We start from the raw sequence: 16,136 nt of genomic DNA, 5'->3' as shown, positions 1-16,136 counted from the left end.
CAACATTTTGTGTCCTTCAGATGGTTTTCAAATATCCTTTGCTGCCCTGGCAGAAATCATCGGCATGTGTCTGAACTTTTTAGGGTAAATTAACTCACTGGTAAGGGACAAAGAATTGATTTACTGAATTTTCTGGAAGGYAGCAATATGGAGATGCTGTGGTGAAGTGCTGAGCCCATAGAGGAGCCTCTTCWGACAGGCTCTCCCTGCAGAAGGTATTGGGGAAGCATGTAATGACTTGAACRAGCCCCAAAATATCCATCTGCCACTGGGCAGAGCCAGGTAGGACATGCTGGAGATCAGAGCTTTGTTACTGGCTTTTATAACGCAGTGGTATTTTCCTTTCTTTTCTATTTAGAGTTTTTACTGGTTTAAAGTGTTACAAGTCTCAGTTTTTCCTCCACCGGTCTTTACTGCTCACAGTGTAATAACAAAAAAAAAAAGATTACTAAAATAAGTTTTTTTTGCCTAGTTCTTAACCCTGACTAATTCTTTCTATGTAAAACTCACTGTGGCTGTCAATATATAAGGATTTTTGGTACTCAGTGRTAAAGTCTCAATTCTCATGGTTTGTTTTTAGTTTGTTAGGGAATTATCAACTGGAGTAATGTTGTGTATAAGGAATATAATCTAAAAACTAAACTACTCAAGGATATAATAATATAAAAAGTTAAACTATTAGCAGTGCAGTGTGTTTTCTGATGATTAATTGCAACTGTAAGCAATGCTCATGTCGAAAGAGAATAATCAAAACCTTGTTTTTAAAACATGGTTTTGGTGGTTGTTGCCACAATTACGGGATTTTTACATCACACCTAATTTATAGCTTGTCTTCCGAAAGTTTGGAAATTTTTGTTGTGGATATGGGAACCCTAGGTTGGGACTTTGACTCTGAACTGAGTTTTCTGGGCATCTTTCCTGCTTTATGCTAAGACCAGTGTAGTATTGGCATTTTTTGATTTTTATTGGAAAATGCCACAATAAAGTGTTGGGAAATTTAAATATCTCAAAAAAAAAGAAAAAAAAAGCTGGAATTTTATTGATGCAATAAGCTAGTATATGGGCTTCAAATATTGTGTCAGATCCCTTCTTGACCAAAGCAGTTTAAGACCTGAGATGTGCATCCATCGGTTTGTGTTGTGTAGCTGTGCTCTGTGTAACTKGAATTCAGTGTAGGTTTCTGCAGGGAACCAGCACCCTCTCGTGGGCTGTGTGATTGTGGTTTTGGAACTGTTTTGGAATAGTCTTACCTTCAGGCTGAWAAGGACCCATCAATATTGTTTTAAAACTCAGAGCTTTTCTGTTAAATTCAAGCTGTCTGTTCATGATCTAACAGCTGTGCCTATTCATGGAAATAAAATTTCTCACAGCATCCCTGTTATCCTGAATCCTCCCTTGAATCAGAATCACAAAATAGTATATGGGTTGGGAGAGACCTTAGAGATGGGTTGTGTGTGTCTTACCCTACACCTGCCCAGTTTTCCACCTCACTGGTAGTTGAGGGATTTTCCTGTTTTGCAGGAGAATGCAGAATAATGCCAGTGGGATCAAGAAACTGGTGTTTGGAAATGCAGTTGTTGTTYGAGCTGCTGCTTATATGGATTAAAATCAATCCCTAAAACTAAAAGCTGAAGATCTCAATTTTAAAAAAAATCTTAAAAGATGAGAACTCTGGATTTGCTTTCAGGATAATTTGGCTGTGATAACACAGATGTTTATTTTAGTTTTAAATCAGCATTTACCATGTTTTTGCTGATCCTCTCTCCTAGAAGGTGCAGAAAATGYGAATTGGGTTCTACTACATAGCTGCTTGTACCTCAGGTATTTTTCTTCTGGCCCCCAGTATTAGGCACCTTGAGTYTTGATTTATATATTTTTTTCTTTTCTTTTCCAACCAGGAATTTCAGTTGGGTTACAAAGGACTTGTCTCTGGGACTGCGTATATGCAGTATGGACTTTTTATTTTTAGAGAATCATGAATTTGTCCCTTTTAAGGTCAGGAGTTGCCATTTGTAATGCGCTTAAATTTTTAAAGAACCAAACAATTAACTGCATTTCCTCTTCTTTCAGGTTGCAGAATCAGCATGTGTCTCCAGTAGTTAAAAAGGTAAGCAAATGATATTTGCAAACATGCAGCAGGATTCTGTGTTTTCTGATTGATGCATTTGGCTCATAACTTGGAGGAGAGACTTCATCTTAATGTTTTTGAACACTTATTKAGCACTTTATTGTTGTATCTATAACTTTTATTTACGTTTGACTCCAAATCCCCTCACAATTATTGATTCAGCACAGTTTGAGAATAGAGGGGATWTTGTTTAGAAGTATCTAAAGGGTATCAAGTTGATACTACAAAACTTAGTTGCCATTCTGGGTGCAAATTTGTATCCAATACATGTTAATATAGTAAATAGAGCTGGCATGTTGGATTTGAGAGTTTGCAGAGTGTTTGAGGAAAGTTTAATAACAGATCTTCATGTGAAAGAGGAAATAAGGTCAATTTCTAAGGCTGTTTCCTAATCCCAACCATCACCCTACTGTATGACTGTTTTTTTTTTAATCTTTTTCTGAAATAGCTTCAAGATACTTAAGTCTCTTTTAACCTCCTTTAAAACWATTTAGATTTTTCTTCCAATTAGCTATTATTTTCTTTAGCACTGGATAGCYGCATCAGTTATCTTTTAAATGATGTTGAAAATATTACTTACTGGGAGGTCTAGGCTGCTCTCTGAATGGTTACTACTTTTGCCTTGGAAGCACATCATAAAAATACTTCTCACAGTCACAGGTATTTGAGGAGTCCTTCAGAAATAAGATCCRTTAAAAATTAGATGTTCAGTCCTAACAGTAAGCCAGTAAAGAGGTTACAGACAAAGAAATMAACCTGCAAATATCAGAAGTTGTTTCTAATTTGGAGCAGAGCTCTAGACTTCCTTGGTTGAGGGAGCAATAGATGCAACCTCAGTTATTTGTGTAACAGCAGATGGTGCTGTTGGAATGCCTTTAATCACCCGAGGAATAAATTCCAAGCTGAGGAGTAAAGTCCAGTCTGKGGTATATATCAGAACTTTTGAGTTCCCAGTGTGCAGCAGCAGCTCTGAATCTGGAATTTGCTTTGCAGAGCAGCTGCCCAGGCTGTACTTTAGCCCCTGCTAATTCTAGCAGTTGCTGCTAATTTATATTAATTCTTCATGAAGTACACAAAACTAAAAGGAAAACTGGCCYGTAACATTGTCCTTGTGCTTGAAAAATACACAACTTGCTTGTGGGAGCAAAGAAAAAAAATCTTTAAAAGTGTTTACAACATGTGACTATTTCTTCAAAGAATATATAAAGTAAGCTGATGATGGGGGCCAAATCTATAAGTAAATGAGATTTGCAAGGATGGTTTTGRTGCATGGAGATTTTAATGGGATATATATTAAAAATTTATCATATGGCATGTGATATATATAAATATATATATAAACTTAYTTTATATAAATRCATATTATRTATATAAATACATAAATATACYTTATATATATGTAAAATAGAGGCAGAGGCCTCGAGCCTCCTGCCCACAGGGAACCTGATGGGAAGGGAGTAGATACCACAGCTGCAGGGTCTTCAAATTGGGCTCACAAATCCTTCATGACAAAACTYCATCTATCACAAGCCATAAATCCATGGGAAAATGACTTTGTTCAACTGGACTAGGTGACAAAGGGGAGAATTGAGGAGGTGTTGAAGTTCTCTGTCAGTTTTGCTGTGGTGCTTCTAACTCACCTGGGTTAGTTTCCCTCTGAGATTTAGGTGGACCGTGCTTGAGTTGTGTAGTGTCTCTGCATTCCTGGTTCAGTGACACAGGTGAAACGAGAGTATTGGAGATGGGTATCCTTGCTCTGTCACACACAGCTTATTGTGGATTGAAATGTGAAATTTGGCCTGAAACTGTTAATTAGTGTACAGAACATTGCATCAAATTAGGCACAGCATGAATTTGGGGAGGTGCTCTTAGATGGGACTCATTTCCTCCTGAGTTTCTTGGTGGTGAACATGTGACTGTGRCATGACTGTGGCACTGATGGCTTGTTCCTCCATGGTAAGTTCTTTCTAAACTGTGTCAGCTGAGCTCAAATGATCCTTTTGCTCTTTCTTCATCCTCAGAGAAGTAGTGTCTAATAACATGGATGCTGAAGTAGAACTTCAGCTCCTCTGAAGTGGCAAAGTTTGAGGCTTTTAGTGCTTAGGCTTCAGACAAAAATAATTTCAGTCAATGAGTTCACTCAGTCTCTTCTTTCTGTCAGAGATATAAAAGCTGTTACCTGGGATCTGAGGAATGAGTGCCAGCAGCTGGAACTCCTTGTGAGCACATCAGCTGAGTCCCAGTAGTGAGCTTGAGCATGCTGGCTTTGGTTAGTGAAGTAACAACCAAAAATAGTTATCTAAAATAGTACACTATCTAAAATAGTACTCTAATTTAAGATGCCAGTGGCAATGTTTTTCAGAAAATGCCAGCCTGAGTAGTTGTCAAAATATGATGGTGCAYGTACATCATATTCCAGAGTTCATCCAGATTTAATCATGTGCTGTATTCCTGATGTACCAAGAAATAAATGTCTGAAAGCAGCTGGAGGTGACTGGTCAGAGAAATGTCATCAYTCTAGTAACACACTGAAGAAACCTGTGGAACTTGCCCCCTGCAGGTATTCCCTGCTGGAACGTGCTTTTATGTCCTGTGAGGTTTAATCTGAGGGCRGGATTAAAGGATAGCTGCAGCCCTCAGCCCATGCTGATGATCTGTACGATATAGAGGATCAACATATGTTTGTTGGTCACTCAGATGGGGAAACAGGATGTTACCACATTATCCCATAATGTCACATGTTACTTTTTAGTTTATGAAAAGGCTGGAAAATACTGCAGGTAATATTGACAGTGGCAGGCCTCTTGATCAGACCTGGCATAGAAACTCTTGTTTGGAAAATCTGTGACTGAAGTATGTTGGAGGTTGGCATGTTTATGTATTCCTGCTATTTCCAAATACAATCTGTGCCTTTTGAGGCTGTGTATGAAATGTGAACATGGGAAACAGTTGTAAAGGTTGCTGAAAGCATGTTGTTTCATGCACTAGGCTATATAAATATTTCCTTGCTTATGTCTCTCCTTGTTTCTGAGCCACAAGGCTGAAGAGTTGCCCTCCTTTATTAATAACAAAATCAAACTAATTGTGCCTTTGCACACCTAGAAGTGAGGATGTGTTTGATTTAGTCCTTCTAAGAGGACTGTCCTTCCTTGCCCCTTSTGCGTGACAAAGGGTTAATTGTTCCATGTGCCTCTGGCAGTGGGTAGGGGCGAGCTGCATCCTTCACTCATCTTCATTCACTGGACTGTGCATCGGTGCACTCCAGGCTTCCAGGGGCTGGGAAGACACAGCACAGGGATAACCTTCATTTGGGAATAGGTTGCTGCCATACTGGGAGGGGGTGAGGAGGTGGCACAGGCGCTAAGGGGGTGCATGGCATCACCTCAAGCCATGGCTCTGGGCATGGGGTCCCTCTGCAGCACGGCCCGACTGCGCTGGAAACGCAGGAGGACAAAGCGATCCCAGAGGAAAGGTACTGCTTTAATTGCTGCATTTCATTGCTGAAACGGAGGAGCTGGCAGAGGGGTGGGGGGGGTGTTGTAAATGTAGTTTTCAGGTGAGGYTTGAACCTCTTTTCTAAGTGCTACTTCAGTGTTTGCACTTTGGATTGATATGAAATCCAGTTTGTCAGAAATATTTTGAGCAAGATCCATTTCCCARCATTTTATTTCACTTGGCTTTCAAAGTTTGGAAGAAGAGGACTTTTTAACAAATATGAAGCTTTGCTAAAACTACAGCTCTCTGACCTAAACTGTTTTCTAATAGTTCTGTGTCATCTCTCAGGTTAATGGGATTTTTGCATTTATGCCATTCTCTGAAYGTAAAGCACTGTTAGCTGCTAAATTTCCCTTTCAAGATAAATTTAGGTTTTCTCTCAGTAATGGGAATAAACCAAGATAACWCTTAAGCTCTTTCACAGTTCTTTTTTTGCATGCAGTGGATACCTAGGGTATTCAAACAGAAGAAATGCAGGTTATCTCTGTGTGTGCTATAGCAAGTACACATCCACTCATGTGGTGTGTACCTGCTATAGCTAACATTTACTTAAACATCATTTAAGTAGTCTGCTGTGGAAATAAAGGCAAATTCTGTTGTGTTGGCTGCTGCATTTTTAAGTATTTCTGATGTTCTTCCTGTCTTTGAAACTACTCTATAGGAATTAAAGACTTTAAAACCATTAGAGGATTAAAAGTGTACTTTTTTCCTGGCTCCACTTTAGATATTGTTTTCCTGTTTGATGTGCCTGGCTTTTAATGTRTCTAAGAAAGGAAAGGTTTTTGTAGTCAGAACATTGCAGGGTGTGCTGCTACGCAGGATCCTTTTGTTCACTGAGTGAAATGAGATAAGAGCTGGGTTGGAGATTTGTTTCCCTATGTAGTGAACAAAAAACTCCCCTCTGCTACACCAGCATAATGCAGTCAAACCCTCAATTTATTTTATCRTTATACCTGAGAGAAAACAGTCCCTGTAGCCATGGAACCAGCTTCTGCCACAGCCCTATTCCATACAGAACATACTGTAAATACACTGACCCAAATCACTTGGTATTTATGACAGTTATTCTTTATTGCTGTTTTTGAAAGTTCTGTTAATCTCTGAACAACAATTAAGTTTTTTCCTTTTACTCTTACTTTTTTTTTTTTCCCAAATGAAAGTTTTCCCAGTGCTTTCTKAGAATCTTACTGTGTCCCTTATCCCAGAACAGGATTTTAGGAACAAAACTTGAAGGTTTATCGTACCTTGGTGTCCAAGGCAGATGCAGAGCTTCGCCTTTTGTAAGGTGTCCTTGCTCAGATGCCATTGACTATTTCCCAGCCTCTTGTGGAGGCTTTGTGTCTGTAGGACCTGAGATGTTTCTGGATGTCAGTTGCTAAATGAGTTATTTACAGGTACTGAATGTGTTTATTAATGTGGCTTTGCTGCTCGAATAAAAGTTGGGAAGGTCAAAGAAGTCAGAAATGGTGTTCCTTCTTCAAAGTGAAATAACTGAATCAGTAACAATTTTGGAAGTAATCAAGCATGCCTTGGCAAGAGAGGAGGTTTCTTTTTTGTAGTGAGTAGCCCAGGCTCAGAGTCCATTTTGTGAAAAAATCTCCCTYTCTTTCTGAAAGCATACATATGTCCTATTTTGTATGGAGGGACTTTTAAAATTTTTTTTTATTATCTAATCCTCTGCCTTTGAAAGGCCGGTGGAAAAGAAGAATCCATAGATTACAGTGGGAGGAAGTTTGGAAGATAAATGTGTATACAGAGTGCTGAGTTCATTCTCTCTGCCCAGCTCAGTACTGTCTCTGACACATTATTCTAATCATAGAATATTAAGGGGTTGGAAWGGACCTTAAAGATCGTGCAGTCCCAGCTGTGGGCAGGGACACCTCCCACTARACCAGCTTGCTCAAGGCTTTATATGTTTTTTTTAGTCTGGTTTTGAGCAGTGCTGGGGTTGGGGCATCCACAACATTCATACTGTTTAAATATCTAATTCATTCTCTTCCACGTATTTTTGACTTGAAGTGGGTGGTGTTAGAAATTAGTTGTAATGGAAATGAGTTACTTGTATAAAATACACACAGTCTTGTAGTGSTGTGCTTAGAGTAGGAGAGGCTTAGCAAGCTGCCCTSGGAAGAGGTGGAATCACCATCCCTGAAAATGCTCAGGAAGCAACAGACGTGGCATTCCATGCTTTGGTTTAGTGGATATGTTGGTGTTCAGTCAAAGGTTGAACTTGAAGGTCTTGAAGCCAGTTCTGTGACTCTTAGGTTCTTTACCAGAGTGATCTGCTGCTACAGTCCTGGGGACTGGAAGGAGGTGCTGAATGCTGCTGACTTTACTCAAGTGTATTTTTTTTTAATAAAGAAAGGATTAGGAAAAAAGGTGATAATTCTTTATATACCAAGAGTAGTCTAACTCTTAAACACATATGGTTAAAGCTTAAAACAGAGAGCGTGTCATTTGACTGCATTGCTTAATACTGTAGGATTGCATCTCTTAGGTGCTTTAGGTCTCTTCTGTGAACTGTCTTCTTTGGCTGTTTACCCTTCTTGATAGTTTTAGAATCTCTTTAACACAGTTCCTGAAATTGTTTTTCAAAAAAAAAAAAATTACAGATACTTATACAAGCAGAGTTTCAGTTTCCCTCTGCTTTTAGCAGATGGGAGCTTACCTTTTCTGCCCCTCAGGCTTTGGGGATGAGGTGCTGATAACCCAGCTCCTCGGGAGGGTTTATCCATGGCACAGAAATGTGAGGCATCTCTACAGCCTYTGTCACTTCTAGCTTGCTCTGGGAGCTTTCACCTTGGTAAGAATTAAACCAGGAATTGTTCAAGTCTTTTGTCCTTGAGTAGAGGAGTAACCTGAGCCGGTGTGATGTGCTAATTAAAGTGATAATTATTTACAAGTCTTGTTGATTACAGTCAATTAATTTCCTCSTGTTACAGTGGAGTGTGCTGATGCTGTATAATGCAAACTGCCTCAGGGGTTAGGTGCAAGGGATTGCAGTGGATGGGGTGACATCAGTTGTGCATTCAGTCACTAGTGGGGTTCCACAGGSTTCCAGCCTTGGCACTTCATAAACAGCTTGGAGGCAGGACCCAAAGGAATACTGAATAAGTTTGTTGCCAGTACTAAATTGGGAGGAGCCCTGTAGGGAGACTTCAGCAAATCTGAGRGCTGAGCAATCACCAACTATAGGAAGTTTTAACAAGAGCAAGTGCCAGATTCTGTACCTGGGATGGGACAATCCTGGCTGTGTGTACAGACCAGGCAATGAGAGGCTGGAGAGCAGTGGAAAAGGACTTRTGGGGTTCCTGGTTGATGTCAAGCTGAGTAGGAGTCAGCAGTGCCCTGGCAGCCAGGAGGGACATCTGGGGTGCATCTGGCACAGCATTGCCAGCTGGGCAAGGRAAGGGATTGTCCTTCTTTGCTCTGGCCTCACCTCAAGTCCTAGAGACAGGTTTGGGCACTGTAATATAAAAAAGACATGGAGCTATTAGAGATTGTCCAGAGGAGGCTKCAAAGACCATGAAGGGTCTGGAGGGGAAGGAGGAAGAGCAGCTGAGGGCACTTGGCTTCTTCAGCCTGGAGGAGACCTGATCATGATCTTCATCATCCACTCKGGCCTCTGCCAAATTGGGGCTGCATCTTTCAGTCACTGATGATCATCTCAGTTTTAGGAGGCATCTTGGGTCAGGATTTACCCAAACAGCCCAATGCCAAGCCAGGGCCCAGGCTGCTGCTTTTAAAGGACTTTTAATGTTTTGCCTTCTAAGTTGATACCTTATAGCCTAAATATCCCCCTCCCTGTTTTCCAGACAGAAGCAGTCTCCGCCAGCCAAGAAACCAGCTAAGATATTTCACAATGGATGTAGACGATGAAGAAAACATGAGTAAGACATGTTTATTTACATAATAAYAAAATCTGCAATATCTTCCGAAGGTGATTTTTTTTCTCACAAACACAGGCGCATCTGCAAAGAAACTTCGGATGCAGAAATGAACATACTTTGAAATACAGTAAAGAAGAGTGAATTGGAGCTTTTGCGTTAAAAGTGTTTTAAATATGCTAATATAGTTATACCTTCTGCATTATACTTTACACCTTATATTTTTCTTGCAGCAGCTGACTAATCAAATAAAGTATTTCCCTGTTTTGAATCAGCAGTGAGGAAGGGAAAGATGATATCAGTACTGCCTGTGCCAAGGGTTAAGTACCAGTGGTGAGTGAGAGATGAGATGAAGGGGGTGGAGTTGAAGAGTATAAAATAAAGGAGGGAGAGCAGAAATGAAGAAAGGAAAAGGCAAAGGAGGAGCTGGAAAAGCTCTGTGCAGGTCTCACCTAGGCTGATTATTCTCTTTAAATGCTGATTCTCCCAGCCCTGAGCTACTGAATTATGAGTGACTTTAAAGCGCAAAAATGGTCAAATAAAATCGTCATCTTGATGCATAATTGATGCAGCCAAGTGTGTGAGACTACTAACTACAGGGTATAATAAAGATCTGATAACCTCTGAGAAAAGTGTTCTCATTAAACCATTCTAAACATTTTTATTGTTATTTGCCTTTCTGTTATCTGCCTTTTTTTTGTGACTCAGAATTGTTCTGTTGCCGCTGTGCTGTGCCTGACTGTAAATAGTTGTGTATTATGTAATAACAAATGTGCTTCTTTTTTCCYTAAGTGACAGCGCCTAAAGAATGCATCTGGCAAAGGTGACAAAGCCCAACAATGGCTTTGGAGCAGAAGAGTTGTAGTTCAGTCTGGAGGAGTTACAGAACAATTTCAGAGGGAGATAAAGAAATTAGATCATTGTGTTAAAGTAAACCAAACAAATCCAAACCAAACATCTTCCCCTCCCCCMAAAAAMCCCAAACCCAAAGTGAAAAATATAACCAAAAATAGAATGCATCTTTTTTCTGTAGTGAAACAGTGAACTCAACTGGAATACACTTGATATAATTTTCTGTTCCTTGGTATATAAGAAATTRCTTTAAATGATATTTTAGCTGTTTCTAAGAGTGGCCTCCCTAAGGAGGCCTTAACAAAATGAAGTGTAATTGGATAGTTCACATAAGATAATTTTTTTAATAAAACATTCCTTTTCTCAATAATGATTATAGCTGAGCATGAATAGAAGGTGCCTTCCTGAGCAGGAGAAATATAATCTCTTTATAGGGGCATTCTTTAATTCTGTGTCAATAAGCAAAACACTTAATGTTTGTCTGCTTCTGGGATTTTTTTGTGTTAGTTCATCAGTATGGGAAACCATTCAAGGAATTGTTATTTTGTCAGGAACCTGGCTCCATGGAACATTTTAGGGAATGCACTTGTATAACTTGATTGAGCCCAGTTCATATAAAGTGCAAGATGACCTTCCTTTGTGTGCCCACACAAACATCATGAATTTGAAATTTTAAATAATCTGATTTGGGAGGGAGAAATCAAAGTTTAAATTCTTAAGTACTTCACTTTGATTTGTTCAAAGATACATTTTTAAAAACTTTTTATCTCTCTTTTGTGTCTCTTAAAATTGTGATGGGGCGTATTAGAAGTTGCCTGTTACATTTTTTATGATTTTATGTAWCTGCATTTGGGGAAAGTTTCTTAAAGGAAAGGAAGGTGGGCTATGCATTCTTTGTAACCTGTGTCTGCATAACTAGAATTCCTGTGCAGAAGCCAGAATTAAGAATTTTTTTTTTGTTCAGATGAAATGTAAGACATTGATGATGCTGAATCAATGTCCCTGAGAAAACAGTGTTGCAGACTTCTTTATCCATTGGTCATAGAGAAGATGTTACAAGATATTTGGGGAAAGATATCATTATTTACAATGTTTTTATTTGTTTCCTGTTGCTTTGCATAGCTGGTGTGTTTGCAGCGCTCTGAGCACTGTGACACAAGCATGTGACTCTCCTGACCTTTCTCTTTGGTCTGTTTGCTCTTTTTTCTAAAAGGTGTTCAGGAGACAGTATGCGGTTTCTTCTGCTTGTTTTTTAAGGAAAAAATTACTTATTTAAAAATTTCCCAGCRCAGTAAATGAGAGCAGCAGTATAAGGGGTAGCTAGAACCATCTTTTGGTTCAGCTAGGAGCCATCTAAATTTAATTAATTGTACTCCAGATCAGACAGAGCAGGAGCAGTGTTGTTTGTCAACAAGCAGGTAATGGAAGATCCCCGATGGATAAAGTATCTTAATGGCAGACACTTTCTAATTRCAGGRAATAAACCCAAAAATAACCCAGCAWGCTCAGAATGAAGATTTAKYTCTTTGCTGGCATAAAAAGTTCSCCATGCCKCTTTCTTGCTTCAAGTGTTCTTGCATTTGTAAGCTCTCAGACAAGATCGGGTGTCTTTCTCCTGAAGTTGTTGGTGTCAGCTMTGATTTTTACTAAGGTGGCTTCCACAGACATCAATCAGATCTCTAGTYRAAGCTGCCAACTATTTTTATTGAMCAGAAAATACACYAATCTAATGAAAAATGTCCMATTTYGAAATCTTTTAAGRAAAAAGAAYCTCAATMATCAAGTGTTTATATRTGTKTTAATGCTGCTTTTAAGCCTTAAATACACAGCAGATGTCATGGGCCTCAAAGGGCTCTCTAAAGCATTAATTCCTGGAAAAGCTAAATTTAAAGGCTGGAAATACTAGAAATTTCTGTAAAATCATGCGCAGCATGGGGTGTTTAATATCAGATTTATCAAACTTAAAAAATAGGAAATAAACCCCAGTAGATGCATWAAGACTAGTAGGTGGAGGATCAAAGAAAGCAATGGGAGATGTTCTCATGCCATGTGTAATACACTGGTGAAGCACCTTGTCCAGGACGTTATGAATGCCATCTAAAAACCATTAGAAATTTTTTTAGGGGGGACAAAAAGCAGAAGTGGCTCCCTGCCATGACCTCTGGGATAGCCCAGAGCTATGAGGCTGCCCTGGGGAGGGTCACTGTCCTTGTGCTGGTGTGATATCCCCTCTGGGGTCTGCTGGTGGCCCTGTCACAGGTGAGGAACTGGGCAAGGTGGGGAAGAGCCAGGAGGGCCATTCCTAACTCCTCTGAAAGGGTGGCATGGCTGGAAAAGGCACCAGGGAGAGGCTGGGCTGGAGGAGTTACTCCATGTCTGARCACGGACAAGGTTAGAGCTGACTCCTCTGACTTGAACAGGTTATGTTTTGACTCATCTGTGAGATCTTCCCAATTGCCCAAGTAATTAAAGGGCCTCAGCTGAGGGCAGGACAGGCTGAGGAAAAGGACCAGAAGCACACCTTCACCCTCACTCTGAGAGGGTTACAGCCCAGTGACTGTGGGCTGAAATAAGCACAGGTCCTTTTAATTTCTATCACGTCCTTGGACTTGGATCAACTCCACAGTGTTACCTCCTTTCCCAGTTCCTTGGTTGGACTCAGGATCAGCTCCCCACATACTTTCTCACTAAGTTTCTTCCACCCTGCACGTCCTCCAAAGCTAGTAGCTCTCAGGCAAGGAGTAGTTTTCTTCCTTTTCTCTTAATGAGACAAGGTAAGCCTGCAAGTTTGTTTCATGCTCCTTACAAGTCCCCCCTCTCTGTCAGGGAATCGTTTCCCCTATCCAACGAAGGAGTTCCTCCAGCTGCCAAGCTTATATTCAAAAATTCTTCTTTTTAATGATCAGCTGGAGTCTGTTCAACTCATGTTTTCCTTCTGTGGTTTCCACGGGCAGTGGTAGTTGTTTTCRTATAAAAAAGAAATGAAACCAGAGAGCATTAATTAGTGTTAACTCAATGATTTATGTTTAGCCTAAAAGTCCTGGTAGTTGATAGCTAATTTCTGGTGCCACAGTAAGAGCAGTGTTCCAGAAATTATGTTTCAGATGAGATATAAGAAACTCACTGTAAGGGAAGATTTGAAAATTCCCCCATTGTCCATAGATTCCTCTACCATAAATATGTATTTTWATAAAGAATGTATGCATGAATACAGTTGTGGCACTATAGCCTTCATTCTCCAGGCAATATGTTTGTGGCTGAGTAAGAGGTATTTGATTAAATCTAGAAGATATCTAGCAATGAAATGCTTCAGAATTTCAACTCTTGACCAAATTTATTTGATTTAATTGTGTGATCAGTACTGTACAATTCTCTCCTGTGCTGCTGTGATTTAACAAAATATGTTCCTACTTTGGCTTTTTCTTTTGATCTTCTTTTTTTTTTCTTCCTTTTTTTCTCTTTGAGCACCGAAAGGAGTAACCTATCGAGCTTTTGCTGGAGGATGTTATAAATGAAAATTTAGTAACCATTCCATCAGCTTTGTAACCTGGGTGAAGTGATGTGTGTGCATGGTAGGGGGTTCTTAGGGAAGACTGAAAGCATGACTGGAATTTGTCAGTGTGAAAGAGAGCTTCCACCTTGGTTTGCTCTCATTTCAATGAGTATTTACCACCTAGGATCAGTGTAGAGGTAATACACATCAGTTGAAGTTTTGGAACAGGAGAGTTAAAAATACTTGACCTATGTAATTTGGCTTCTTATTCACAAATGCCAATAGAAAACACAAGTAGTTAATTTCCTTAGTTTCTTTATCAGGGTGAAAATGTGGTCTTTGAGCTTATAGCAAATTGAATTTCTTAAGTATAGTTCTGACATATCATTACCACAAGTTCTATTCTTGAAAACAAATCCTTAAATTAATATTACATTGTCTTCCCTGCCCTCCCATTATAATACCATCATTGTGAGTGTGCAGCTTTTGTCACACTTTATTCTGCATAGCCTTAGAGAGGATCTGTAGTGATTTTTGGGTTTATAACTCCATGATGGCAGTTTTCTTGACTTGGAGAAATTGTGTTTGTAAATTATGAATAAGAGGTTTTTTTTAATAGAAAGCTGTGCAGAAATACATAAAGTAGTTTTGTGGTCCTGCTGGCACAGTGGGCAACTGTAGTACCTGAGAAAATTGGGATAAGGTGAAACGAATGTTTAGGAAAGGCATAAAAAAGAACTGAATTTGAAAAATATGGAMTAGCTAAAGAAAAACAAAAGCATTCAAGCACTCTTCAGTCATAGTACCTACAAAAGAGCTGCCTAATTTATCATTGCTCTGAACAAAGGTTTTATTTATGTAGTTTTTCAGTCTGAACAACTAAAATCACTGAGAGAAAAAAGTAACTAAACTAATGACTAAACTAATAATAAAATAGAACAAAATATCTGGCTCAGAATTCTAGTCTTAAGCATCCATTTTTATTTTACTAATAGTAGATGTTTGTTGTGTGGGCTTATGTTGCGATAGCTTATATTGCTGATTTAAAGCATTTTTCAGGCAAAATATAGCTTTTAAGTAAAAGCTTTGTTCCAGCATAATTAAAATGAAAAAAAAATGTTGTAGTGAATTTGTGCTACTCAGTTGTAGTTTGAAGATTGTGTTATTTCTTGAATTATTGGAGGTTGTGTTACATTATYATCATCTCCAGTTGTATTGCAAAAACATTTAACCTGTGAGCACACATCACTTAACCAGTTACAAAGAGAGATAAAGGAATCTATAAATTTTGCATTTACAAGATCCTGCACCGAAGGCATTGTAAGTTACTCTTTCTGGGCACCGCAGGTTCGAGCAGCACCGACATTAAAGAAAACCGCAACGTGGACAACGTTCCCCCCAAGGACAGCGCCGGGCAGGGGCCCGGGGAGGGGACTCCACTCTCCAACGGCGGTGGCAGCAGCAGCAGGAAGAGACCTTTGGAGGAGGGCAACAATGGCCATTCCAAATTYCGCCCCAAGAAGAGGAAGAAAACGCCTGGCCCCGTTCTGCCAAAGAACGCCCTCATGCAGCTTAATGAGATCAAACCTGGTTTACAATACAAACTCCTCTCGCAGACGGGACCGGTCCACGCYCCCATGTTCGTGATGGCAGTGGAAGTCAACGGGCAGGTGTTTGAGGGGTCTGGCCCCACCAAAAAGAAAGCCAAGCTCCACGCTGCCGAGAAGGCGCTGCGCTCCTTTGTCCAGTTCCCAAACGCCTCGGAAGCCCACCTGGCCATGGGCAGGACTCTGTCAGTCAACACGGACTTCACATCTGACCAAGCAGACTTCCCTGACACCCTTTTCAACGGGTTTGAGACACCAGTCCCTTCCGACGCTTCCTTTTACCTGGGGTCCAACGGGGACGGCTCCTTTGGCTCCAGCGGGGACTACGGATTGCCATCGTCTGCCGTAGCCAGCGGCCTTTCTCAGTCACCTCTGCCCCCGCCCTCGCCCTACCCCACAGCCAGCGGCAAGAACCCCGTCATGATCCTCAACGAGCTGCGCCCGGGCCTCAAGTACGAGTTCCTCTCGGAGAGCGGGGAGAGCCACGCCAAAAACTTCGTCATGGCYGTGGCGGTGGACGGGCAGACTTTTGAAGGCTCGGGGAGGAATAAAAAGCTGGCAAAAGCTCGGGCTGCTCAGTCAGCCCTGGCATCCCTGTTTAACATGCAGCTGGACCAGACTCCATCTCGCCAGCCCATTCCCAGTGAGGGGCTCCAGTTACACTTGCCACAGGT

The 16,136-nt window shown here is 40.4% G+C and overlaps 1 protein-coding gene across 1 annotated transcript in view; it reads left to right on the top strand.

Annotated features, from left to right (window-relative positions):
• The first annotated feature begins 2,046 nt into the window (after positions 1-2,046).
• The window catches only part of ADARB1 (adenosine deaminase RNA specific B1), a 39,995-nt gene continuing 25,905 nt past the window's right edge, over positions 2,047-16,136 (top strand). Inside the window, exons 1-3 of the mRNA XM_057389819.1 lie at positions 2,047-2,107; positions 9,439-9,513; positions 15,203-16,134. Coding sequence (XP_057245802.1) covers positions 9,486-9,513; positions 15,203-16,134 — 960 coding nt within the window. The 5' untranslated portion in view covers positions 2,047-2,107; positions 9,439-9,485. The remainder of the gene's footprint in view (positions 2,108-9,438; positions 9,514-15,202; positions 16,135-16,136) is intronic.

Source organism: Malurus melanocephalus, unplaced genomic scaffold, assembly GCF_030028575.1.
Source record: "Malurus melanocephalus ecotype Western Australia unplaced genomic scaffold, MMel_1.1 scaffold_20, whole genome shotgun sequence".
NCBI classification, from domain to species: Eukaryota; Metazoa; Chordata; class Aves; order Passeriformes; family Maluridae; genus Malurus; species Malurus melanocephalus.
The sequence above is the reverse complement of the archived record's forward strand: the minus strand, read 5'-3'. Positions and strand labels throughout refer to the sequence as shown.